Below are 14,692 nucleotides of genomic sequence, written 5' to 3'. Positions count from 1 at the left end.
CCTTCTTCTGCGCGGCCAGGGGTCTTCACCAAGGATTTCCTCTAGCGCCGCTTTTGTTTATCCTCGCTATGAACATGCTTAGCCTTCATATCAATAAGGCTATCAAGGAAAACAAGTGTCGTCCTCTAAAAATTTGCAGAAATATTTCAATATCACACAACTTATTTGTTGATGATATTATTTTATTCGGAATGATTTACAGATTCACCTGGATATGCTTCTATGAAATCCTAAATTTTTTTAAAAAGGCTACAGGATTGCAAATAAACAATGCGAAGTCAACTATTTACCACAATGATATCAATCTGGTTGATGTTGAATGGTTAGCTAACCTTTTTGGAATTAAGGCACAATCCATCAATCATGGTATTAAATATTTGGGTTTTCAGATAAAAGCAAATGGATACTCAAAGACAGATTGGAATTGGATTTCAAACAGATATTACAGGAAGATTTCAGTTTGGTAATATAGATGCCTTTCTCTGGCGAGAAGAGTGACCTTGGCACAATCAGTATTAAATCAACTCGCGGTTTACTGGGCACGCTTATATTTTTTTCCTGCGAGTATAATTAAAAATATGAATAAACTAACAGTGAATTTTATTTGGGGTGGCCAAGCGGAAAGAAGGAAATATCATCTCTCAAAATTATCCAGTATCTCATTGCCAAAGAGTATGGGAGCATGGGATTTGCTCGATATGCGCACTTCGGGAAGGATCTTTTATGCAAGTCTTTGTGGAGAGCGATTCATGGAGAAGGATCATGGAGTTCCTATTCAGAAGAAATACTTGGGCAGGAAGGACTTAACATTTTGGTTCAGGGAGGGAAGGATCGACGCCTCATATGGTTCTTCAATTTGGCTTAGCTTTCGTAAGATAGAAAATTATTTCTTGAAGAACTTAATTTGGCATTTCCAAACTGGCAATAAGATCCTTATCTGGAAAGACCAGTTCCTGTGCAGTGTCGAGGAGATCTATGTGCCTGAATATTTGTTAAATTTCTTTCATAGAAGGGGTCTTTTCTTTTGGGACAGTTTGATTGCGGGCTGGCAGGGATCTATTCCACTTTGGAAAGATGCAGGATTTTTGGAAATTCCAGATGTGATAGCCCTTCAATGGGAACACATCAGGACGTGCTTAAGAAACTGTGGCATATTTCGCTCACCGGAATCTGATTGTCTCACCTGGAATTTTTTGAAAGGGATGAACACTGTCCGTGTCAAAGATGTATACCAGAATTTAATTGGTCTAAAGCAGGCCTCTCACAATCCTATTTTCCCTCGCAGTTTTTGGAAGGCGGGTTGCCCGCCCAAAATGATCTTCTTCGCTTGGCTATCATTCCACAACAAGAATTTATCCTAGGAAAATTTAAAGAAGAGGGGATGGCATGGTCCCAGTTTATGTCCTATATCCAAGTCAGAGGAGGAAAACAACGATCATTTATTTTTAGAATGCAAAAGAACTCAACAATTATGGCATGCTTTGGAGAGCTGCTATGGAATTCAGCACAATTTCCACGCTTCAATCATTGAAGTGTTTCTCTGGTGCAGTGAGAAAAAGGAATCATGGAGAACAATTTTCATTATCACTCTGTGGAGTATTTGGAAGTGGCGAAACAACTCTATTTTCAATAACAACAAATCCCCTTTCTTGGAAATATTTTTCAATATTGTTTCTCAATCTGAAGCACTCCCGCAAAAGACCCTCAAGCAAAAAAAGGATGCCTGTTGTGATCTTTCAAAGGAACACACAATTTATCCAAGGGCGTACTTCAATGGCACTGAATAGAGAGGTTCTTGTGGCTGTGGAGTTATTATTATGGTAAATGAAAACAATCAATTCTACATTCATTGGAGCAGGGGGAAAGGCACCAACAGTAAAGCTGAGGCGATGGACCTCGATGGCCTTCTAAAATTTTTCCTCCTTCTAAATATTCAGGATGTCTTAGTTTTTGGAGATTCAAAAGTAATGGTGGATTTCGTCTCAAGAAAAAATTATATTCTCATGCCACACCTTGTAGGATGGATGGACAGGATCAGTTTTTTCTGGGGATGCTTGGAAGGTGGATCTATTCATTACATCAGCAGGGCTCAAAATTAGCAGGCAGATTCACTCTAAAAAATAGGTCTTCATTTAGCTCTGGGTTCGTGGTTTCTGCAAGTATCATCTGAAGGGAAAATTTTTTCTATCCAAGAATTTTCTTTTCCTGATTTCTAAGTTTATGCAAGCAGTCTCGCAGGTTTTTTCTCTTCGCATTTTGTTTTATATGATTCTGTTTCTGTTCTAATCTCCGTGAAAGTCTCCACCTATGTCAACTATTTCGACCAAAGAAATCTTGTAGCTGGATGTATTTGTCTATGATATGTGAACCCTATGATCTAAGAATATGTTGTAGCTGGAGACTTGTCTTTAATTTGTCATTCTCCTGGCAGGTGTTTTTTTTTGGAAAATGTTCCACATTTTTTATTAGTATGATCCAGAGCTATGGGTCATCTACAGAAAATCGAATGTATAAATATGTCTCTTTATATTCCTCATATAATACAATATCATGCTTTTTCGTCCTGAAAAAAGTATTGGTTTCAGCAGCCTCATGTTCAAAGGGTCTGTGGGATAACCAGGATGCATGTTTCTTTGTTTGATTCCATAACCAAAGCCGGAGCATGAGAGGGCCTATGGTAAGTTCTAGCCTGTGTTACTAGGCATGCCTCTTGATTATTCCCAATGTTTTTCCCTACGCGGATCATGCTCATAACTGTCCTTTTTCATTATATGCTACAAAGTTCAACAGTAAGGCAATGATCATTATATGTAGAAAACACAACTGGAGGGAAAATTAAAACCATTTTAGTAGTTTTAAACAGATTGTGTTTACAACTCCTACGTGCGAAATTTTTCTATGCTATCATTTGTGGAGGAAGCCACACTCTTGCCCCATTCTTCTCTTCTCGCACATCTGGAATTATACATATAACGTTTGCCTCTCAATAATAATTTCTTTCTAAGTGTATAGCAGAGATCAAGTTAATGTATAATAGTAAAGTCATCTTGATTTTCGATGGCAAATTATAGAGTTAGCTGAGACCCAAATTCAACATAAATAACTAAATAGCTGGGACTTTTACTTTCACTGAAGTTTTTTTAAATTCAAACTTTGACAAATGGAAACATTTATGGCAAATCTTCAAGACTACTTAAATTGATGCCAAAACACAAAGATTGCACTTAATTTGAGGGTAGTCACAAGGAATTACCTGACCTAAGCATTGTGTACCTATTTCTCCAACGTGTTGACCAACTACTTCACCATGCACAACACACCCACTAAAGGTTCTATTGTGCCAACGTACTTACACCACCTTGAGACACATCCACAACGTAATGTGTAGCAGATTCTCCACCATGTTTTCCAGCTCAATACAGTCTGATAGCATAGGACTTATTTGTTTCCTTTTCCAACACAATCCTCATTCGCCCACACGATGCCAATTAATGCGAAGGTTTTCGGAGGGCGAAACAAACAAATCAAGTTAATGAACTCATCTGTCGTACCTATATTAGTATAAGCATTTTTTTTTGGGTATTTTAATTTAATGATGAAATGATATTTATTTTTTTTGAAAATGAAAATATCTATTTCCCCATCTTAGTAAACAAAATGACCACTTAATGTAAAATTTCAAAATAATCTAAAATATTTTGTTTTGTCTTTCTAATTCCACTAACTTACTTTAAATGATCTTTCTAGTACCATTCACATACTTAATTGATGTGCTACATTTTTTTTTTTAACAAGGTCGGATAGTGGATATATTACCAAAAGTTGTGGTGGAGCAAGCTCCTATTACAATCGGCTGTAGCATAGAAAGAAACTAAGCAATGAGAAGGGAGCGCAATCCCTTCTCCTATGCATGATTTCAAAACTTCATATATTTTTATGACTATTCTTGAGTACTGCCTAACATACTAACCTACTAATAAAGCAAATTTACATAACATGGATTCTTTGAGAATTTTTCATGGCTTGTAGACTGACTGCTCCTGAGATGGTTGTTTCTTCTTGTCATAATTGATCGAGTTCTCTCCTTCATTGCTCATAGTGTTGTTTTTGTAGTATGTCATTGCTTCTTCTAAGTGCTTGCATTTAGTTTTTAGCGCCATGATCTCTTCTTTCTGCATTTCCATGTTCCTTTTCTGGTAGCTATACTCCATTCTCATTTCGGATTTGATATCCTTAAGTGACTCTTGTAGTCGATGGATCATAAATTTGTTCGCTTTGCATGCTGGACATGCATCATTCCTCGCTTCCTTTTCAATGGGGTTGAATTCCATTTGATTTGTTTTCTTCTTATTCCTCTTGTGCTACTTGCTATTCCTTGTATTGTTGTGCTTCTTGTGTCTTGTTTTGCCTGAGATATTCCTTCTTCTGTTGTTGCTGCCTGCCTGTATTTCGTTTTGAACTTTACTGCTTGTTGAAGCTTGGCTATCTTGAATGTGACAGTCAGGAAGGAGGGTCGTTGAGGAGGGAGGAGTTAAGAGGCAGGGATGATCGTTTGTGGGGGAGTGCGTTTGGGAGCTGAGGATTTGCACAACGAGGATGGGTGGATGTTTGGAGGAGATGACGGGATGCAGGATTCATGGGCAGTGAAGAATAAACAGGGAGGAGTTTAGGAAAGGTGGAGACGCTTGGAGCAGAACAGGGGAGATGAGGAGCGATTCAAACATGCAGCTTTGCCTTGAACTGGAGTTGCATGATATGTTGCATTTCCAAATGTATTTGTAGAGGTTGGGGGCTACCCAATGCCTTTCGCTGATGGGATGGATTGTTGCGTGGTTCTTGTGACCAAGATCGCAATCATCCTTGCTGCCAACACTAATGCGATTTTTTGAGCTGCTATGATGTTTCCTCTGAGTTCTCGTGACTTTCTACTTGTCATTGCAGAGATATGCCTTTTGCTGAGTTCTGACTGCTGCTTTTTTTTTAATTTCTTTTATGAGTGCACTTTGTTCCTTGTTTTTGATGGAAATCATGCTTGTGATCTTTTGATGGAGGTTATGGGATAGAGTTGTGATATTCCTCTTTGTTTTCCCGAACACTCCCTTCATTTCTTTTCACTGCTTGATTAGCGAAATGGTCTGCCTGTTGATTGTGGGTTCGCAAGACATGTCTGAAGATTACATCTCCTGAGCCTTCTAAATTCTTCCTGATTCTCCTATATATTCTATTCATGAACTCATTGCTTGGATTTTTGTGACGGGCCATTGCCTCTATTATTATGGCTGAGTCTCCTATTATAATGGGATCTTGTATCGCTCTTTTTTTATTATTCTTGTTCCCATTAATAGGTTGTAAGCTTCAGCCTTATTATTTGAGACTTCTCCAAGTCCCCATTCATATGTAACATTTTCTTTCCCATCCGGATCAAGAATAATTCCCCCTACCCCTGCCTTTCCAGGATTATGTTTTGAGGCCCCATCAAAGTAGAGATAATGTCTTCTCTGATTTTTTTTCCAAGTTGTGAGTTCCTCTTCATTCATTCTCATTTTCCAGCTATTTTTTGAAGTTGTCCTCCTTTGTCCTTTTTGTCCATTGTTATTTATTATGGCTTTGTTGAGCCAATCTCGCTCTTCTTGTTGAAGAGTGTTATAGTCTGTTGATGTTGTTCCTTTGACATTAAGTATTTCAGAAGTTAATCCCCAAGTTTTTGAGAGGGTTTTCCCTATTCTTGGAGTTTGGTTTTTGAAGATGCACTTGTTTCTCGTCAACCAAATTTGCCAACAAAGAACTACTGGGATGCATTTCCAGATCCTCTGTATCGTGACTTTCTTCTTTGTTGTATATGGATAGGCCTTCTCCAAAGTTTGGAGAAAGTTCGACAGAGGCTTTTCAAAATTTATATTAATTTCAAGAGGGCTTATGAGCTGCTGCCAGCACTCTTTGGCAAAAATGCATTCTTGAAATAAATGTTGAATGGTTTCTTCAGCCTGCAAGCACATTGGGCATCGTGATGGGCCTTGGAAGCCTTTCTTTTTTAAGTTTTCACTGGTCAAGATCTTCCCTTTTAAGAGAGTCCATATAAACATTTTGATCTTAGGAAAACTTTCTGATTTCCAAACTGTCTTCCAACAATCCCAATCTTGTTGATTTGGTTGTTCTTGTAGGATTTTGTATCCAGTCTTGATTGTGTATTTTCCACCACTTGGATCCCAAAGGAAGTCATCTTCCTCATCATAATTTATTGGTGCTGCCCCTTTTAGAAGCTGCCTTAATTTGCTCCATTGCACCTCCAGATTTGTAGGGATTGTTAAGATTTTCCAATCTTTCCATTCTCTTTGGTTCCAAAGAGAGATTGAGTGAAGAGTATTTAGACCTTTTCCTATCATCCATTTTTGAATGCCTTCAATTTCTAGGTGAGTCTTTAGTGATTCTTTTCCCATAATTCTATCCTCCCAAATCGATATTGTTTTTCCATTGCCTGGAATTTTAGAGATATAGTTGCTCATTAAAGGAATTGTCTTTTTTACTAGCTTCCAGGCTTGAGTACATTGTCTTGATGGGATATTTCCATTAAGCAATCTTTTCCTAGAGTCGTCCATGTATTTTGAGATGAGTGTTTTTTTCCACCAGCTCTCTTTTCCTGTGATCAATCTCCATATTACTTTCATTCCCAGGGCTACATTCATGAGCCCAGGTAGCCAAATTGATAAGCCTCCTTGTTCATATGGTAAAACTACTTGCTCCCACCTGACCAAACTGAATTTTTTGTTTTCTTGCTTCCCCCCCTGCCATAAAAAGCTTCTTAAGATTAACTCCATTTGTTTGTGGGCACTTGCTGGGGCCAAGATTATTGCATATTGGTAGATAGGCAGTGCTGCTAGGAGTGCTTTAATTAATATTACCCTTCCTGCCATATTTAGCCACATCATTCCCCAACTTTGGATTTTGTTTTTCATTTTTTCAATCTGTTTGGTCCATATTTCTGCCTTCATGTTCTCTTTTGAGATAGGGAGTCCCAAGTAAAAGAAGTGAGTCCATTTTTCCTATATGGGGATTTCTAGGATTTGTGAAATCCTTTGCATGATTCTAGGAGGGGTATTCCATCCATATATTCTGCATTTTGTGTTATTTAAGAGCCCACTTGAAACCTGTAAGAAATCATCCAATATTCTTTTGAACCTTCTTGCAATTATTGTTGATGCCCCTCCCAACAATAGGGTGTCATCAGCAAAAAGAGAGTGGTTTATTGTCTTTACTCCTCTTGCTATTCTGAGCCCGGTGATGTTTCTTTCTTTTCTTTGTTTTTCCAAGGCTCTGCTTAAAGTTTCCACCATTATAATATATAGGAAGGGAGAGAGAGGGCATCCTTGTCTGAGGCCTCTTGTGCTTTAGAAAAATTCGCTAGGCCTTCCATTTATGAGAGGAGAAATCCAGGGAGTGGAGATGCAAGCCTGGATGACTTTTGTTATTTCTCTTGAAAATCCAAGTTTCTTCAAGACTGCCATTAGATATGGGAGGCTGACCCTGTCAAATGCATTTTTCATATCAAATTTGGTTATTATTATTTTTTCTTTTCTTTGCATACTGGAATGTATAGCTCCCTGTACAATAATTACATTATCTATGATTTGCCTGTTGGGCGCGAATCCTCCTTGATTTTCAGATATGATTGTTGGAAGCACTTCCTTGATTCTATTTCCAATTATTTTGATTTTGATCTTATAGGAGGAATTACAAAGAGAGATGGGGCGAAATCTATTGAAAGTGGAAGGATTGGATTCTTTTGGGACTAAAGCGAGATAGGAGGATTTTGTATTGCTTCCTATTTTTTTTTTTTGAAGACATTCTTCACCATTCTTAAGAAGTCCTTTCTAATTGTATTCCAATGGAATCTGTAGAATGCTATTGTAAAACCATCTGGCCCTGGGGCTTTGTCTGGATGTAGGCTCCATATGGCCACCACTACCTCTTCTTCTGTTATCTCTTTGCACATTTTTGCGTTTTGGTCTTTTTTGATTTTTTTTTTTGTATGTTGTAGGAAGTTTTCATACTCAACCGTTTCTTCTTTGGCTGAAAGTAAATTTTTAAAGTGCTTGTGGGCTGCTTTTTTTAGTTCCTCTGCACCTTTGACCTCTTGACCGTCAGCTTGTATTTTTTCTATCTGATTTCTTGCTCTTCTTATCTTCATAGTATTGTGGAAGAAGGAGGTGTTTTTATCCCCTACCTTGAGCCACAGGCTTCTAGATTTTAGTCTGGCCTCTTCTTCCTCTTTCCTGTTTTCCCTGTATATTTCCCAAAATATCTCCTTCTCTCTTAGATAATCTTGCTTGTCTTCTTCTTTGCTTTCTTTTTCAATTTGCATGCTGTCCATTTTCTGTTGCAGCTCTTTTTTCCTTCTTTTTTTTAATTTCGTTTGCTCTTGCCCATTCCTTTAGCTTGGCTCTTAAATTTTTTAATTTTGTTTCCCAAATATATTGGGGTGATCCTGATACTCTTGGTGCCCATGCTTCCTTAATTAGTTCGCTGATTTCTGTATTGTTGTCCCATATTACACTGTATCTAAATGGGAGTGGTCCTTGATTTTCCATTTTTCCCATCATTATTGTCGTTGGCTTATGATCAGATGCCATGATATGTAAATTTTTTTATTTAATAGAGCTTTGCACCACTGCTATGTTTTCTTGAATCATAATTCTATCCAGCCTTTCTTTAATGTTGCTTTTTCCCACTCTTTTGTTGCTCCAGGTATATTTTCCATTGTTTGGGGGAATGTCTATTAAGTTGTGTTGTTCCATTATCTCTTCTAGAGCATCCCTAGATGGGTCTGTGTGATATGTCCCTCCAAACTTTTCTTCTATACTTCTTACCAAATTTAAGTCCCCTCCGAGAATTATTTTCCCAGTTTGTGTTTCTTTTAGTGCTTCCTTTATGGTGTCCCAACATTGTTCTTTTTCCTTGTAGTGGTTGGGGGCATATATGTTTATGACACTGTACTTCTCTTTTGTGCTTATTTGCATTAGGTCCGTTTGTATCCAGTGCTGATCTTTTTTTTTTTGTATCAATTCCCAGAGCCCTTTCTTCCATATTGTGCAGATTCCTCCTAACGCTCCTGTTGCCTGTATTGCTTCCCCTTCATAATTTTTTATTATTATTATTTTTTATATATTTTCAATTTCATGGCTATTTGTTTTGGTCTCTTGAATCATAAGAATGTCTGGATTTTCTTTTTCCAGAATGTCTCTTGTGGCATTTTCTTTAAAGGATGATCCCATTCCTCGGTAGTTCTAGGAGACCACTATCATTATTTGCTTGTTGGGTGGTGCAAGGGACCTTTCCCTCTTTGTTGGCTTTTATCATTTTTTCATGCGCTTCTTCCCAAGAAGGATTCCATTGGTTGTTGCGTTCCTAATGCCATTTCCTTTGTTGCCGCTTCATCCCTTAGTTATTTGTTTGACTTTCTTCCTGCTTTTTTTATATTCTACATTTTGAAGTGTTTCCTTTGACTAATTTCTTGTTAGAATTCTGTCTACTGAGGGAGGGGGAGGAGATTGGGTGTTTGAGATTGGAGGGGATGCTGGGGGGTTGAGAGTATGGGGGGGGTCTAGATCTGGATTTGTGTCTGGGGGATGGGGGGGCTGAGGGGTCCAGTGGCTCAAAAGGATTTAGGCTAATGAGAGGATTGTTGTCTACTTTTGGTGATAGAGGGAGGGGGTCAGAAGATATGAGGGACTATGAAGAAGGATGAGTGGGTTGTTTGTTGGTTGTCTTCTTTATTTTAACCTATTCCCATTTGTTTTTCAGATCTTCAATATTTTCATTTTCATTTTCATTTTTTTTGTACATCTATTAGCAAAATGGCCATATTCATGACATACCTTGCATTTGAAGGGGATTTGTTCATAATCCAGCTGTTGAATATGTGTCCACTGATCCACTTTGATTTTGATTGCTTCTTGAAGCCCTTTCCCTAGATCCATTTTTAAGTAGATTTTGGTGCATGCATGCATATTTTCCTTTGGCTCGCACTTGTCTATGTATTTCCCGACTGCATTTCCTATAGCTTTAACTGAATCATCTCCCCAGCAGTGGAGGGGAAGATGCGACAACCTGACCCAGACTGGAACAGTGCTGGGTACATCCATTTCTGGATCAAAATCTAGAGTCCATCTGTTTAGGTACAGTCCCCTTGTATCCATGAAGTATGGGCCATTCCTAAATATCAGATCACGATCCTCCTTGGTTTCAAAGTGGAAGGTGTAGTACCCTCTTCCACAGAACCTAATTGAAATTTTCCCATTTATTGATGCAATCCAATTCCTTTCTACCCATTTTTGGATGGTCTTGGGTGAGGGCCATAACCCAGTAAACTACCCGACTAATCCACGCTCTGCCAGGGACAGAGCTGCTCTACAGGGGAGAGCGGGGGGGAGTGAGATTTCAGGGATGTCTTCCAATATTTTAACAAACTTAGTTACTGACGGTCGATTCTTTGCTGGACCCATTGCAGAAACGAGAGAGGCGAAAGCTTTTGATGTTCCTTCATTTTTTTTTTGGTGATCAGAGAGAGGATCTCCGTCCTCTGGTGAATCCATCTTGCTCAATCCTCAGCAGCAGGAGGCCGCTGAGGGACAACTGTGTGTTGTGTTCTCTGGCTAGGGCTGAGCAGATCTATTAGCGGCAGCAGCAGCGCGTTTTGTTGGGATTGATGGGTCAACAATAACTTGACGTGCAATTGTTTGCTACATTTATTTTTAATATTATAATTGAAATGATATTTAATATTTATCTTTAATTTGTTTAGATGTTGGAGTTGTTTTAATATTTTGTTTCTTTCTGAATGAAAAACTAAAATAATTAGTTATGAGTTATAGGAATAAATTATAATTGCATTACAAATTTATTAATATAATCCATTATATTGAGTAAACCTAATGAAATGAGGTTACAATGCTTTTTTTTTTCCATATTAATATATTGTTTTTCCCTAACAACATTTAATATATTGGCCAATATAAAATGGTTATAGTATTGGTATCTAATGTTTTTTAATTATTTGAGAGCATTTCTTGGCCTCTCAATTACTTAGTTTGTAGTTAATGACATCCTAGTGATGGAATAGATACTTAGGATAACAACACAATTAACTTACTTAGAATGTGAATCTTTTCACAATCCGTAGATCTAATCCATAGATCTTATACATATGTGTGTGTGCTCAACCTCATCATAAACATAATCCATTATTTTTCTTTCGCACAAACTATGCTAATGATTAATTTTGGGATAACGCACTCTATTAAAATTAGTTAGAACTTATATTTTCTTTTTATTAAGTTTATGCATGAATATTTACAAAATGAATCTCATCAATATTACAAAACCCAAAATTGGGATTACAACAATAATATTTGTGATATTTTATTTAATAAATTTTCTACATCATCAATTCTTTATATTGACCATTTTACCTTCTTAAATTTTATACACCTTTATCTATAGCGCCTTTCAAGATCTTATTTTTCATTCTACAAAAATTGACATTTGTGTGACATTATTTTAAGTGTCAAATATTTGAGAATCCTCCTTACATATCTTCCCATTTTCCTTATTGTAAACCCAAAAGCGATGACATGTATCATTTACAACTTTAATTCTTGAAACAACATTTTTTTATCTATCAATGTGATTCTTAAATAAGATATGGACAAGGTAACATGATTCATGTTATCGGCACATCTATTGAATAAGGATCATGCTCTAAATCTATTTCATCGCTCATTTTTTTTTGCTTAACTTGAGAGATAAAGCAAGTAATCAAAAACCTCAATAATAAAACATACTTATTGGTAATGATGAAAAGATTCCTTTAAAATGTTCTTTGTGAAGACCTTAAGAATCTCCAAATTATAAAAGATTTAGTCTACATAACAAACATTAAATTTCCAAATTTTAACATTTGGAATAAAACCTGGTAAAATAAATAACCATTTTTCATGGCTCTTATAATATTTTGACATAATTACTACCTTTAGCCAAAACCTTTCATGACTTGAAATGTAAATTAAAGTGCTCATTTATCATATAAATACACAAAAACATATGTTCTCTCGTATGAAAGTGTCATAAAAATTATTGCTTTTGACATTGTATTTAAAGCTTTCCATTATAATTTTTAATATCTTAAAAAAACAACTTAGAATTTATTTTTATTTATTTATTTTGTGTTTGAAATTATATTGTATTTTTATCATTATTTTTTATTAAAATTATAATTTATTTATTAATTTTACTATATATATAATTTTAAAAAATTATATATATATATATAGATTATTTGAAAAAATCATATTTTAAAAAATATAATTATGTATATAAGCACATATATTTTAAAATAGGGTTTCCAAAAATTTAATTTGATTATTGTTAATTATTAAGTAGATGGTAGATATTTGATTTTCCTAGAATATTCTTAGTAGTATACACAAATTAAAGGTTATCTTCAAAACGAACCAGCGAAGACGTGCGGCGAGGTGAACGAAGGGTTGAAGAGTCGTGCGGCGATCGTGCGGAGGTGCCGACGAGCTAGGCAAGCGAGTTTGCCGAAATTGGAAATTTCGCTAAGTATAATTTGGGGTTTCTCAAGGACTTAGTCTATACTTTGTAAAAGTGGAAAATTATACATATATTGATATTCAGGTAGACTCATATTGCAGGGAGTTACCCCTCTCTTTATACTGTTGTGCATTTCTCTTGTTAATGTTGTTGATAATGAATGTGTATGAGTATTCATTGGTATAAAGGAACACGTAATAATACTTGGAAACAAAAATAAAACAAGTATGGAATGTTAAGGCGTAGACCACGAACACATGTATTGGTGAAAAGAAAGTGTTCGGTGGTGCCACACCTCGCTACAAGTGGTTGAAAGACTACGGCAGGTGTAGGGGCCTGACACAAACCCTTAAAGACATGGTGAAACCTTGAAAGCAATTAACTAGCCACTGAAGACATTAAGTATTGTACAAATAAAATCTACCATACCACATGGTGGAGACACCAAAAAGCATATTACGCTAAACTAATTTAAGGCGGTTAAACAAGGGCCAAGCCCGGAGCATAAATGAAATTGAACTCACTTTCATATTAGTGCAACTCTGATATTCAATACAAACTAATTCCTCCTCCATCAAATCATCCCTCATCTGAATACAGTGTTTCCCTGCACTGCTCTCCTTGGGGATTGGATTTACTGATAAATACTCTATGCCCATTTTTGTCGAGTGGGTTGAGAGCCCGAGTTTTGGGTTTGAGCTTATAAATGTGACCCAATTAACTACTTGTAATTATCTTCAGTAGTAGTAGTCCGTGCCCGTAGAAATAACAAGCACGCACTTCATAGATGAAGAAAAAGTATGCTGGTTTAAAATTTGTATTTATAAATGTACAACCCAGGTCTTCCTCTTACATTGGCTTTTCAAGATTCTTGGCTGTGTTTTCTTGCTGTCTTCAAGCTTTACAGAAAATATACTGCGCATCATGCTCAGAACTAGCAATACCATCATAGAAGCTACATGTCAAATGACTGTAGCCTGAAACAGTCAAGAGTACATGACGGTTATGCGCCAATGCCATCACAGCAAAGCAATCTGCAAAAGTCCTAATTTCACATCAACAATGAAATGCTACAATAATCTAATAAGTTAATTGAAGCTTGCATTCTAGAGAACTCTGGATCTGAGCTGGATCATGGGAAATATTGTCTCTGAAATTGACATGGAAGTGTAGAAGAACAAAAGATTCTCCGGTAAAAAACTGCGAGGTCTCCAGATCTAGATCATGCTTGTCAAATTCCTCCAGAATCCTCCACATATATCTCGGCCTTCTCTGGCTGGTAATTATAATAATTGCTTCCCTGTCATAAATTTCCATGGAAACCTTCAGTTCTGTGTTCTTGCCTGTTTTTTCTTCAGTTTGGATTGCCAGCATACGGTCTCTCTTTCTTTTCAGTTGATGGAGATCCTCCTCGAGCTTTCTAATGTAATTAATGGCTTCCTCGTATAATCCACATCTGTCAAGCTGTATGAAGAATTCAAATATATTTTTAGGGCTATAAAAGCTTAAAACAATCACTGGCGATGTTACAGTTTGATATAGATACAGTATGAGCCGTGGAAGGCATATAATGTTGTAATTATTACCTTGGGAGGAGTAGTGGGCAAGAGAGACTCCAGTTGTGTACACAAGTATTTCATTCGTTTCCTGCGTAACTGTTCTGCGACTATTTGGCTTTCTCTGGTCTTAACAGTCGTCATTTGATCCACATCTCGCCATACTATTTCTTGAAGATCAAGACCCTCTTCTTGTGAGTCAGAGACTGCTTCGAATGCACGCTTTCGGGAAGCAGTGACTTGGTAATAGACCTGCGGACTGCATTGTTGATGATTTGAATATGAAAGCAAACCGTCCAACGCCATAATGAAAGCTATGGAGCCAAAGATTACAGATGAAGATCGGGGCATTTTGTTAGCTAAAGATTACTTCCGTTATATAGGGCGCTGCGAAATGAGTTGAAGCCTGCGATAGACACATCAATGAAACACGGATTGAATGTACACGGCTTTGAGTGTTAGGTAAGTTCGCATGCGTCATAAGTTGCAGCAATGGATGACTCACCACTCTGACGTATGTTTTCTTC

General features: G+C 36.9%; 1 protein-coding gene across 1 annotated transcript; it reads right to left on the bottom strand.

The window, feature by feature from the left end:
• Nucleotides 1–13,114: 13,114 nt before the first annotated feature.
• LOC149187439 (uncharacterized) lies at nucleotides 13,115–14,471 on the bottom strand. The gene is made up of 2 exons (XM_089409663.1): nucleotides 14,196–14,471; nucleotides 13,115–14,073 (listed from the first exon to the last, which is right to left on the bottom strand). The coding sequence occupies exons 1-2, from the start codon at nucleotides 14,469–14,471 to the stop codon at nucleotides 13,690–13,692; spliced, it is 660 nt and encodes a 219-aa protein (XP_089265789.1). The 3' UTR covers nucleotides 13,115–13,689.
• Nucleotides 14,472–14,692: the final 221 nt, after the last annotated feature.

The sequence above is a fragment of the Pinus tabuliformis genome, chromosome 3_1 (genome assembly GCF_031772625.1).
Source record: "Pinus tabuliformis cultivar Carrire ecotype Pingquan chromosome 3_1, CPIR1, whole genome shotgun sequence".
Classification (NCBI taxonomy): domain Eukaryota; kingdom Viridiplantae; phylum Streptophyta; class Pinopsida; order Pinales; family Pinaceae; genus Pinus; species Pinus tabuliformis.
Note: the sequence above shows the minus strand (reverse complement) of the source record. Positions and strands in the feature narration are given on the sequence as shown.